Source organism: Neopelma chrysocephalum, unplaced genomic scaffold (assembly GCF_003984885.1).
Source record: "Neopelma chrysocephalum unplaced genomic scaffold, ASM398488v2 Primary Assembly neopelma1_24, whole genome shotgun sequence".
NCBI lineage: Eukaryota > Metazoa > Chordata > Aves > Passeriformes > Pipridae > Neopelma > Neopelma chrysocephalum.
Window position 1 is genome coordinate 9,308,949 of NW_020897693.1, and position 13,751 is coordinate 9,322,699.

Here is a 13,751-nt window from a genome sequence, read left to right on the forward strand (position 1 = left end):
TACTGAAAATGAAACCATCAGTAGTGAACTCGCCTGCTCAGGAAAGCTTACTGCTTTAAGGACACATTCAACTCTTGTATTCTGGGCCTAATTTCCCTGTCAGTGATCCAGAAGTAATTCAGGGAAATCAATGAACTGTATTTCAATCTCAAGATGCTCACTGCAACACACTCCTTTCTGAAATCTTTCTGCCAATTTGTGCTAGAGCAAGCTAGAGGTACGGTGGAAGGCAGGTCTCCACATCTGTGGGGGTTACCGCAGTGCAGCTGAAGAAACCCAGCTGAAGCTTTTATCAGTTGCATGAAAGCAGGAGTGAGAACAGAACCAACCCTTTGTTCTCAACTGTGAAATTACATTTGTAGCTTTGCCCCAAAGCCAGGCTCTCAAACAGGCCCAAGCTGGAGCTGGGAAAGGAACACTGTTCCCCAGCCTGCATTTAGTGAGTAAGGACATGACAAAGCAAAAGGCTCCCATATGCACTGAGCAGCCCTGTCCTTTGACAGGGCAGCAAGTGCTTGGATGATACATTTACTGCAGCTTGTGCTGCAGCATGCCTGCCCGTGTATCATCTCCATAGCAGCAGTTCTGCTAATTGAGACCAGCTGCTTCAATTCCAAATTTTTCTCTCCAGAAATATCGATACTACAGCATTATGATTAGAAAGCACTTTACCAAATGCCTCTCAATTCTGCACAGCTCAGATGAAGAGCAGCTGCAGAGAGAAGGGACAGTTCCCTGAACATACAGAATAAAATACTGCAAAAACACTGGAGAAATGAAGGCTACAAGAAGCAAGTCAAAATAGAATAATGATGACAAGGAAAGCAGCCTGCTGTATATGCTTGTGCCTGTCACTTCAGATGTTGAAAGGACCGTGAGCAGACTTCTTCCTTATGCTCTAGGATAAATGGCCACAGCACTGCACTGTTACAGCTTCATGTGGCAGGTGTACATGTTTGTCAGATCCAGTTTTTCTGTCCAAGGCTGGATTGAAGCAAAATCCATCAATCTGGGCCTGGCTTGGGAGAGTAGCTGTGGTCTTGAATCATTTGGCTCCAGGGGCTGTTCTGCACACCCCACTGGCAAAGAAAGCCACTAGAACTGATAAGCTAGGGGGAAGTTGCACAAAGTAAGAACGCCACCACAGTACTGTGACTTGGCTTCACTGTTGGCTATCTCCCTGCGGCTGCTGACTCCACACAGCAGGCTGTCAGCTGGATGCTTCGCAATGGTCACACTGGGATTGCCAAAAACTGCGTTTTTCCCCTCCAGCCAGACTGGATTAAGCTGGCTAACAGTACAGTCAATTCTAAATTCACTCAGAAGTCTCAGGCCCTGTCTGTGACCATCAGACAGAGGGCATTCCTAAAAGACATCTGGTTACTGAATTTATGCAAGAACTGGGCAAACCACTTCAATCCCATCTGTTGTTCCAACCTCCTGAGCACAGAGAACAGAATCCTTGAAAGAGAAAATCTCACCAAGAAGGGTCTGAAAATGAGAACCACAATGCAATATGTGATTTCCTCCTGAGAAAGATGCTGTACAATCCTACAGAAAACATGGCACGCTTCAGCATGTGGCTGTGTAAACAAGGGCCTAACACACCATTTCACAACTCTGATTTCATACTACAACCGAGGTAATGCAACACAACTAAAGCAAAGAGATTGCTTTGCTATGCTAAGCGATTTGCCTCCTACTCTGAAAATCAATGAGGTAAATAAAATGTTTTATACAAATACCAGACAGTGTCTCTCAGAGAACAAAATGCTCACGTTTGTTAAAAATATTCCTATTATTTTACTCTGGAAAATATCCAGTGTTTAGTGTCTCATTCAGATTTTACCATTTACACAGTTTTCTTACCTATCTCACTTTCTAACTTTTGGTCTATATTAGAAGTCTGTTTGAATCCACAGTACTGCAGGAGAGGGAATATATCAATGAAATTCCAGAAAGGTAAAGTCTGAACACATTACAGTTGACCGTAAACTTTTGGAATTTTTCTCTGAAAAAAGAAACCAAACTTATTTTTTGTGTAACATTCACTGACTGTATATTAGCTGAAAATCCATTTTCTTTCTGCTCTGAGTAAGATTGCTATACTTACTTGTGCTTGGAAACAGCTGACACAGAAGTCCGTATAGGAAACAGCAGTATAAACTTCTATGCTCTGTGTGCTTATACAGGGAAGTTACCTCAGTAAAGTGCTCCATGCTGCACACAAACCTGTTAGTGTAATTTGCAGGTGACAGTGTGATCAAATTCGTTGATTGCACTGCAGTTGTGTTCCTTCCCATCAAGATGAATTTAGCCTTTCTAGTCACCAAATCACATGAATAAACTGTTATGCATACATTTATTTTATTTTTAGGTTTCCAAGATCAATCAATGACATTCATGTGAGGAGAATCACAAGGCTAGGTAAAAAACAAACTAAGCTCTTCTGAACACTAACAGTCATTGGGAGCATTGGGACAAACACCTTGATGGTTTCCAATGGCACAGCTCTGTGGATTGTAAACAGAATTACAACAGCTCCAAATAGTCACAGACCTTGGCACATCAGATCATAAAGAACCCATGCATCAGAGCAAGTAGTAGGAGTATTCAAGTAACAGATTTACTAGCCTCTGTTAAATCTCCTCATGCTGACGTTTTTACACCTCAGTCTGCAATGTACCGCAACCACACAACTGCAGTGGTGGAAGTCCAATGCCCAACACACATCTGCCCCAATAGAGAAGCAAGACCTCTGCAGCTGACCGTTTATTTTGTTCGCAAAGCACAGGCATACTCCCGTTTAATTTCAACTGCCCTAGCCTCCCCCATAACTAAATTATTGTTATTATGCTCTGCATAATCCTAGTACTGACAGGGATGTTTGTTATACATAATTAAAGATATTAATTTTGCATGGAACAGAAGACAGAGTCAGGAATCTAATTTTTTTTAAAATCTCCCATTAGAAAATTACCTTCATTAGCACCGACTCACTGAGCTTCTCTCTGTTGACAATTTTTATCGCGACCTTCTGACACGTGACACAGTGAACCCCCAACTTCACAAGCCCTGCAGGAGAAACAGAGCAAAACAGAAAGGAAGAATTGGTTAGAGACAGTCGCTGTTGAGTTTTTTGCTATTAGAACACCATCCAGCACTTAGCAACTTATATGCAAATAAATTCCCACCAGTACCTTCTCCAGCCAGATAAGGTCGTGTGAGTAACGATGACCCCGCAGCCCACATTGTGACTATTCGGCTGTGAAGCCACCAACATCCTTGATGCTCCTGTGGTTTCTGCCACTAAAACTGTGTTTCTGTTGAAACACTGTATTCCACCTCTAACAACTCAAATTCCATCCTATCAACAAGAAGTTCTGCCAATTGAACCACACTGGACTAAGGGTTTTTGTTGACACTTGACATCAACAAAAGCTCACAAATCAGCAAAACTAGATGGTCATATGTTTGCAGTGTAGACATAGCTTCTACTGTTCTCTAGCTCCTTCCAAAGCTTTTATGATCCTAATAAAAAGGTATTTAATTATGGTTTCATTTACTATTTTAATTTACCCTCCTGGATAAACTTAGCACTGTGATGAATGCCATTGTGGTGTGAACGAACATCAGCATATGCTGATACAATTCTAAGAAGTTCTTACTTGTTATTACTCACTATATCCTTGTCCTCAAATAATACAGACTGCTGTTAAGTGATTATATTGGCAAAAGGATATGGATATCCCTGACAGGATCAGGATGTCTGAACTATCCCCAAAATATGGAACAGAACCCCAAGACTTAAAAAAAAGAAAGAGCTAAGTAACACACATGAAGCATTACCTTCTGCAAAATTTTCATCTAAATCTGCTGACTTGCATGAAGGTGCATTAAGATACCTCCCACAAGTGAGTTTAAGATGGTACCCTGAGCTCTCAACTCTACTGCCATTAAGAAAATCTGTAACTGGAAGAGTTGTAGGTTATTCAAGTGAGATCTTGTTGGCTTCAGTTTTTACTCTTGTAAAACATGCACATGAAGCACAACACCTGATGGGCTGGATCCCATCCCACTCCACACACTATATGCCAAATTGCCATTTAGTTTAATTCAGTTATAACAGAAGTAAAAAGAAATTGCACCTCCCTAGTGTCACTAAGACCTGCTGTGCTTTGCAGAGTATTTATGAGCAATGACATCACAGAGTAGGAAAAAGCCTAACTTAGCTAGCAGTTCCTAGGCTGGGTTGCAGTTAAGAAGCCAACCCATCCCCTGGTGCAAACCACAAAGCCAAACACATTGCTTTATCTGGAATTTCAACACAAGATTTGCAGTCCAATGAAACTCTGAACACAGGACTTCACATGTCTTACTGAAGGATAAATATATAGACTATTGCCTCACTACAAACTGGCCCAAATGAAGTGAACTAGAGCTTCATCAGGGACTGCAGCAATCTCCTGCGGGTACTTGTCCATGCTTTTTCTACACAGTTAATCATAAATTTGGAACTATTAATCACTGGCTATTAAGTGGAGAAATAAACTCCCAACTTGCTTCCAGTCACATCTCTTTTACAGCATGCTCAAGTCTTCTGGATATTTCTAGTCACATAATTTCTCAGTCTCATCTGGTTAAATGCTGACATCCTCACTTTCAGCCATGACATAAACAAGTCACAAAAATTAAGAATGCAATGCACTGACAAATCCATTTGAAAATGTGTAATAGTGTGTCCTCAGCCCGAGGCAAATGAGAAGCACAGCTGGGGAAAGATGCTGTGATGTCCAGCCACGCTCACTCTTCAGTATGATTTTTTTTCTCTTCAATTTATAATATTAACCATAGCACTATTGGCTCTCCGTTCACCGTTCAGAGCAGCTGCAGCCTTCCTTATGCTTCTTCCCTTTGGCTTTGTTTTGTGTTTGGATAGTGACTACTTGGCACCACCCTGTTGAAAGTGTCCGCTGTTTCAATCTGTGCCAATTGCTTCCTTCCTGCTTCTAGCACAAATTGCAGCTCTACATCACTCTTCCAGCATGACAGCATTTTTTACATTGCTCTTAGTTACTTTCAAATCTCAGCAGAACTTTTAGCTCAGTCCTTTATGTTGAGACTCCCGGGATCTGTGGCACAGTGCTGTATTGTAACATGGTGCAGACCAATTTTCAGGGGCCAATGAAGGTGAGAATCTCTGAGTCTTCACCAGTGATATACCAGACTTGTGGTATCTCACACTTCAGGATTTGATTTCCAATCTTGTTGCTCCCAAATTAAGACATCTGTTTCATTGAACATGGCTTATTCGTGAAGTATTTTTCTTTTGTCCTCCCTGAAGCACCCCATCATTGAGTCAGAGAAGGGTTTAACCATGAGCTTCTGGGACACTGTCATGCTGTACAGGCTATCTTCACAGTGTCCTCTGTCCTTCTAGCTACTAACTTAGAAAATCAAAAATTAAGATTAAACCATTCTGTTTACTCAAACAAAAAGTAAATAAACTGTTAGAAGAGACCAAGACTTTGCAAAATTAAAACTGAATCACACTGATTTTATACTAATTAATTTCATCACCTTCAAGAAATCATTCTTGATTTACACCATGGTACCAAAGGACAGAATGGGAAAACGTGAGATTTAATGCAACATTCCTCTTCTCCTGATTTGCATTTTTAAAATCAAGAAAAAAAATGCACCGTCACCACTGTTTTGTGGAAATAGAACTTTTAGACAACTCTCTGAACAGCCCAAGACAGCACTTTTCACTGTACTAAATTCAATGAATGTAATTTTAGAATGAAAATAAAACATGCCACTCTGCCTTGCTTCCTCCCTCCTCCCCGAGTCACTTCCTTTCACCATTTCCATGCCAGCCTAAGCAAAAAAAAAACCAAAACCCTCTTAGTAAGTCCATCTATAGGATAACACCCTCCTGCTACTATGATGAAAGCCTAATTGAGTTTGTACTCTGGACTTCTGTTTCTGTCCTGTAATTTCAGTCAAGTGTATAACTACTGAGGGATGACTTACATGTGGATTTGAGTTCCTGTGGCCTTCTGATTCTTAAGTCCTTTTAATGACATGGAGAACATTAACTATTTAAGACGTATTATTTATCTACATAATAACAGACCTATGAGAGAATAAGAAGCAACTATGTGACTGAACTACTGAGCTGTTATTGAAAAAACTGAAGTGGCAGAATTGCCTACTTGGAAACAAGTGTCCAAAGTGTGTTTGCAGGTTTGTGGAAGAGGCTGTGCATCTTCCACTTTTTCCTCTCCTGTATATTCAGCTGTAAATGAGCATCTCAAAACTATACAAATCCTCCAATACAAATGTGTCAATAAGTTAGGTACTTATTTGTAAAGCTTATCTACACATTCAGGCCAGCACAGGTACCTGTGTACCTGTGTCTTCCCCAAAGGAAAATAAGCAAGGCTGCTGCTGGTAAGAGGATATTTTGCACTGGCTTGGCCTAAAGCAAATCTGCCAGGCAACAAATAGAGTTTGAAATTGTCAGCTTCATGAATAATTAACTCCTCAAATGCAGGCACGTAACCTTCATGACTGTTAAAGTTAAGTCCGGCCTGTCCTGACAGAAAATCTAAGATGCTGTGGGAATCAACCACTTGCAGTTTTTCTCAACTACCCACACAGCTGTTACACACACACATTTCTTCAGGTACACTTCAGATCCCCACCCACAGGTCATTCCTAGGGGCTTGTGGATATTGACACACAGGGGCTTTCAAAGAGGTTGTTGCATCCTAGAGCCAGCTAGAAGCATTGGGCTGCTTTTGATCTTAGCCACTGAACTGCACCAGAACCAGCCCTATAATTGAAGGTGGAGAGTAAAGAAGGAAACATGAAAACACTGAAAAGCAGGGGGATGTGTAAGTTAACACTGACTTTTTATCCTAAGTTAAAGCCACTATTTGAAAAAGAATGAGCATGAGGAACCCTATATGACACAGGGAAAAGATTCCACTGATGGAAGAAGAGCAAAGGGAAGCGTACAGGCCTGAGACAGCCTAATGCTGCAGTGAGCTGCTAGTAACCACACCTATGCATTTTGCTGCTCATAAACTCCCACTCTGTGGATGCTCAGAGATACATAGATCTTTTCTGAAAAGGATAGGAGCTTATATGATGAGCAAGGGACAGAGTTAGATCAGCTGGAGAGGTGGACAGTCTCTGAAGCAGTTCAGAGAGAAAATTCTTCTTTTATCCAAGAAGAATGTTCTATGGGGATGGAAAAACAAAAGCTTCCCTCCAACTGAGACAATACACTCACTGTGAATCCATGACCACAGCAAGTGGCCTATATTGTAACTGGCAATCACCTCCATGACTTTTCAGCCAAGAACAGGATTTCAGAAAAGGCTGATTTATTTTTGCCTTGCATTTTGTGCATTAATTTTTCTCTAATACAGACTGAATAAAACACTAAGAGCTGGTGCTGTTTGATACCCACATCTCAACTGCATAAATAGTAGCATCTTACTAACGATCCTGTTATTACAACTCTTCATTAGAGAAAGAAACATTCTAGGAACAAGAGAGAATGTTTCCAGTACTATCCAAACCTGAAGTCTGCCAGAGATACTGATCTGAAACAAATCATCATTTTAAGTGAGAGAGAAAGTAATAAATAATGAAATATCATCGTTGTTTAAATACAGCACTTATGGCATATCCATTGTTAATAACGTGTTTAACATTTCTGAAAGACTGGGAACAAGTAACTCATTATCCTGATTTTTAACCATTAGGTCAACAACTACTTCAAGAAGTGGAATGAAAAATTAGGTACATTTGCTGTATTTATTACGTATAATTTTTCCACTGGCTAATGGAAGCCTTTTGTTTTCTTTTAAAATAAAACCAACCAAATGCCCTATTCATAAGCATTGATAAATTTCTGTCGTAGGGAAACCAGCCACTGATTTCAGAAGATCATCTGCACATACATGTTGCTTGCTCTTCATTTCACTTCAGTGCATTTTTGAAAAACTTAAAAAATCCAAGCGGAAAGCTCTGGTCTGGACAGTAGTGTCTATTTTGGTTGGATGAGCAATTAAAGGAATGTCTAGAGAGAAATATCACTCCTCTTTTAACTTGAGTTAGCTAATTGCCAATTAATTCAAGTCAATGAATACTCTGCAAATGTTAATCTAGGCAGTGCAGGACACTAACATTTGTGGTTTACTTCAGGGCTCAGACTAGTACTGGCAACAAACTATTTTGATTAAAGGAGGCACAAAAGTCCAAGGCTGAACAAAGTCAAGTGCACTGTTTTTTAAAAAGCTTAATGTGTGTACATTATTGCTGCATATGAACTTTGTACATACAATCTTTATATACAAATAATGTAACTTAATTTATCCCCACAAATTGGAGGTTGATGTTGTAAATCTTAAAAGAATTTATGGATACTCATTCTTGAAAACTACATGCACTAACATTTGTAAGACCTGAAAAATTTCAAGGATGCCAGTTCAGAAAATCAACCACTAAAGCAAACAAAAGCATTAATACATCTCAAGTGAGGCACAGGACAATACTTAAAATGTAATATTCTCCCTCTTTACTCTCAACAGTTATCTTCACAAACACTGTAGTTTCAATTAGGGTTAAATCAGTTCAGTTACAGTGTCTAACTCTGCTGACTGCAGTAAAGTTGCTTTAGATCTGCAACAGTGGAAAATGGATTAAAATTTGGCCCACAGCAACATGATTTCCATAGCCATAAAATAAGGATAATAACACTTAGTTACTTACCTTGCAAGGGCTGTAGCAGGATTAACTGATTAATCCTTACAAAGAATGTTCGAAAGCGGTATAAATCCTATGCAAGTTTTACATATTACAACCAGAAAAACTGCATTTTAAATACAATCTGGAAAGAAAGCTCTAGATAATTTATTATTATCAGCTTCCATTTAATTTCCCAATTCTTTTAGACTGTAGAGTCCTGGTCTCCAATGATACGCATCTTATACTCTTAGCTGCACTCGAAAGAACTTTGTTACTGAGCATCCTACTTACATAAACCAATAATTGTCCTTAATTACTCAGTCTTCTCATTGAACAGATGTTTATTTTTCTACAGCAATTGTTATCTCTAATTATTGCATTTAAAATAAACAGAGACTTAAGGCAAATTATATGGTATCAATTTATAATTGCATATGGGAAAAGGAGGTATAGGAGAAATCTAGAAATCTAAAAGGATGACGATGGAGCTCCCAGGTTGGTAATGAAATAACTTGACCATGGGCTCTTCTACAGGGAGATTCTAGAATTATAAGGCAGTTCTGAGGGCTCATGCAATAACTGTTTATAAAGTGCATAAACTCTAATTACAGTAGGACCAAAGCCTGAGTTCAAATGCTCATCAGGTTCATCAGTGCTGAGATTCACATACCTCAGGTCAGAGCACAGGGAAGCTGCACACTAATTTGCTATAGCCTAGATTTACTGTCCTGAGTTACAAGCACTGTCAGATGTTTGCTGGCTCGGCCAGCCAAAGGGACACACTCCTAAGCTCAGAGATTGGTGAGAACAATGCATCAGCTCAGATGTGACTGGATCCACATGGCTGATATTACAGAACAGAAGACACAAACATGTATAGATACATATACACAACAGCTCACCAGGAGCAGGTTTTACACTGTATGCCTCAGAGATTATGGTAGGATCATCCTCCAAGCTCAGCAGGATCAAACACAGAGAACCAACATCACCTCTATTGATTTCTATCTTGGGCTCTTTCTTACAATATTTCACAAATCAATACTTCTCAGAAACCCTCTGTGCCCCCTGAATATAGAAAAGAACATGACTGTTGAGTCCTTTTGACATGGTCTCTTTCCCATCTTACCAGACACACCTACATATCTAAAGCCTCCTCAGGGAACCGGGACACAAACCTTGAATTGGCACACTGGATGCTGCTTTTGCAAAATACCATTATTTCATCAGTGAAACTCATGAAGTCCTCTGGGATCTATCAGCAGCTTGTGATGTCTAGTGGGCTGAATTCCTATTTCAGATTAAGTTTTGTTCCCATATAAAAACACCTGGGAGACACCTGCCACAGAAGTGCAGCCTTCAGCTTCCAACATGCATGCTTGAAAGCATTTGGGCAGCACCCCCACCATACACAGGGAAAGAGAAGACTGGTTTCATTGTTTTCAAATTAAAAAGATAAATTAAAATACAACAGATCTTTCCACTGATGCACCAGAAAAAAAAATCTCTTTTTTACATCTCTGGCTGCGTATTGGGAACACTGCTTTCACTCACAACTTTCCTAGTAAGCAACTCTTTTTTCCGCTTTCCAAGAGCTGTACATTTCCTTGTAAAGCTCTTCTTGAGGAATTATAAGATCCATGTTCCCCTTCAGACTTCATTAGTCCTCTGTCAGGAGATGACCAAAGACAGCCATTTTCAGGTATAGCAGGAAGCCAGCAGAAGTCTGTCTATCCTGCCTAGGATATCTTTTGGAAAACACATTGCAATTAGTTAACATCTGGGTAATGAGCCACAACATTCCCCCTTGGTCCAGTCATCTATTGAGAAGGGCTGACGCACTAATAAGGAGGGGACACTGCGCAGCAGAGAGGGTGAGGAAGGAGGAGGGGAAACAGCAGATAAACTGCTCTTCCATGTACTTTTAGCTGATGTTAATCCCATTTTCTATGCTAATTTCTTACATCTCCCCTTCTTCACCACACCTTTCCGCCCTCCATCAGGAAGTCCTCTCACCCTTTTGACCCTCCTATCACCAAGATTGTTTCAGCTAGGTTATATGTATATTAAGAACTTAATTAAAAGCAGGGTTACCATGGAAAACCTTTATACAGCAGACAGAGGTCATGCTCTTCACAAGATTAGGCTCACCACAGAACTCTTCATCTACCCAGCTCAGTGCTGATACAGCTTACTTTGCCCTCTGACATCTCTTAATCACCCACTGACAGATTCCTAACAGGATTTTCACTGAGTGCGGATATGCTGCCCTTCAGTAAGGGCTCAAGAAGTGATTGGATTAACTAACTTGCACCCGTGCTTTGAACAAGGTGCCAAACAGCAAGTCACAAGCACAAGCAGCACATCTCAACTCCCATGAATTCCAGAAGGACTTGCTGATAGCAGTGGGGTATGGCCCCTACACAGCCAGAGAGGAAATGCATTGGATAGCCACTACATACATTGTTCTACAGCTACAGATATTCTTTCAAGGGCAAATCGCTCTGTATCCAGTAGAACTAGTAAAGGCTGATTGCTTGCATATCCACACCATAAATTTAATTTCATTATCCACCACAAAACTCTAGATCCTCCTCCAGTCCCAAGAGGTACTCACCACATCTGTGGACATCCTACTTTTACTCCCCTCCAATGTCATGACCCCTACAGTCCTATAAATGGGCCTGGGTAGGTCTCAACTTGAGCAAATGTTTTAAGAATTTCCTGTCCTCCATAGTGGGTATGAGGCCAGAGATCTCATGACACCGTTGTAACACACTGCTTTTCCCATTCTGCAATATGTTCTGCTGTAAAAAGTGTAGAAAATACCACATTTTCTTAATTATACTGGATATGAGAAACTCCAAACCTCTGGTTTAGGACAGTAGGAAGAAAGACCATCTGGAAACTGATTTCTGGTTTACAAAAAGGAAAGTCACAGCAAAAGAATAAAAGAATAAAAGGTCAGAAAAATTAGACTATTATAATTTTAATGAACGGAAACAGTCATATTAAGAAAAAAAAACTTTAAAAAGCATTTCCTTTAACGTGAGAATAATGGCTCAGGTCACAGCATAGAGCTGAAAAGATTTATCAACTTCTGCATCAAGAAGAACAGGAGCTGCTTGCTCATGTTGTACAAACTTCACTACAGTTGGTTCACTCTGTTCCTTACAGAGAGAGGAAAGCAGGGCATCATATTAAAAACATAAGAAGGCCCAAGCATCTCATTAATTTTAGGTAAGAGAAACGATGCAATACCTAGAGAGCATGGTCATCTGTGCCTCCACAATAAAAAGAAGGAAAATAAAGTGACCTTAATTTCTTCTCCAAAGAAAGGTGGTTAGATGAACCCGAACATTACAACCCACCTTCTGATACCCAGTTTCATCACTTGGAAATTCATACCACAGTGGCTAAGGCTAAGTATGTCCTGAAATAGAGTTCAATTTCAAACTCAGGCAGGAACTGGTGATTATAAAAGGACAGTGGCATGACACCTGTGCTGTCAAAACACATCTTTGTGTCACACTTCTGTTCCAGGATTTCTATGCAATAACTCCAGCCTGGGTCACTGGAAGATATCACAGTGAATTTTTCTCTTCTGGAAGGATTCACTGGACAGGATGAATAACAACTCCATGGGTCTGATCTAAAGCCCTCTGAAGTTAATGCAAAGGCTCATCTATTTGAGGAATTTGCAGATCAGTTTCTTCAGCAGCACCCTACAGGTATCCAACCTTGCTGCTTCTAACAGGTGTTGCTGTAGAGGATGACACTGAAGTGCTGAAGATCTGGCTGTAGAAGACTTTATTCCAGAACCAGCTGTTCTCAACAGTTATCAGAGAATACAACTCCCTGTATGCATTAACTATCATTAAGGTAAAACAAATGTGCAGGCACAGTTATTCTTGAATCTTCATCATCTTTTACCCACACTTCCCCACACAGGAAAGGGTTCTGCCTTTACTTAGATTGCTAATTTCCTGGTATCAGCATAAAATCCTTAAATTAGGCTCCCCACAAACACTAGTTCAAGGCCAGAGCCATATTAAAAAAAAGACTAGATGAGTCTTCTAGATGTCAACAGAGAATCTCATCCCCCAGACTTTTTCTCTGATTGCTTTCTATTCTATTAATGATTGTATTTCTTGGCCCCACATAGTTAACAAGAAGCATCAGATGACTCGGGGATGTTCAATCAAAACATTCACCTTAAGAAGAAGGACAAGTTTTAAGCCTGGACAAGTACACAGAAATAAGCAAACAACCAATAAGCATCTTCTCCCTACAAGGTACAAACCTGAAAGAAAGTTAAAATACCATCCCTCAAGAACAACACTCCCACATGAGGACCCAGTTTTCCCCACACGTACACTACTGTGATCCCATTGGCTTCCCTGGAATTGCTCTCAATTCCCTGTGACTGGGAACAGCCACAGCCCTTCCAGTCCCTCCAAGGAGGTGACACAACACAGCACAGGCTACAAACAGTGGGCACAGAGGAGCTCAGTGTTGACTCAGATACGCTAATGCTCAGAAGAGAAGGTAGCTCAGAAATAATTGAGATTGCTGTGTCTGTTCAGTGTCCTGACATACACAGGGGATAAACATGCTAAAATAATACAGTACTACCCAGCAATAATGGCATTAGACAAATCACGTATCGCTTCCTGCAAAGCCACTGGCCTTAAGGGATACTGCCTGCAAAGAGCACAGAAAATAATCTTTTGTCCTTATGAACATTACACACACTTTAGTTCTTTGGCTTTGTATTATGAGCTCCTAAGCAACCAGAAACTGCTGATATTCTTTCCTCGTGCTGCAGGGTCAGGCCACCCGCACATTAAGGCTATGGCCAAGTTGCACAGAGTGGTGTATGAAAGGTCTCTCCCTGAACACAGAGATCAGCAGCAGCTGAATAGCATATATATCTGGCAGGACAGGCATCCACAGAAACATTATTTGTGTGTGACCCTCTAGGC

The 13,751-nt window shown here is 40.4% G+C and overlaps 1 protein-coding gene across 11 annotated transcripts in view; it reads right to left on the reverse strand.

Moving 5' to 3' along the window:
- Positions 1–13,751, reverse strand: part of BRSK2 (BR serine/threonine kinase 2) — a 315,925-nt gene that overhangs the window by 157,518 nt on the left and 144,656 nt on the right. For all 11 annotated transcript variants that reach the window (XM_027702611.1, XM_027702657.1, XM_027702631.1 and 8 more), the window contains exon 2: positions 2,981–3,075. In XM_027702611.1, the coding sequence (XP_027558412.1) occupies positions 2,981–3,075 (95 nt within the window). The remainder of the gene's footprint in view (positions 1–2,980; positions 3,076–13,751) is intronic.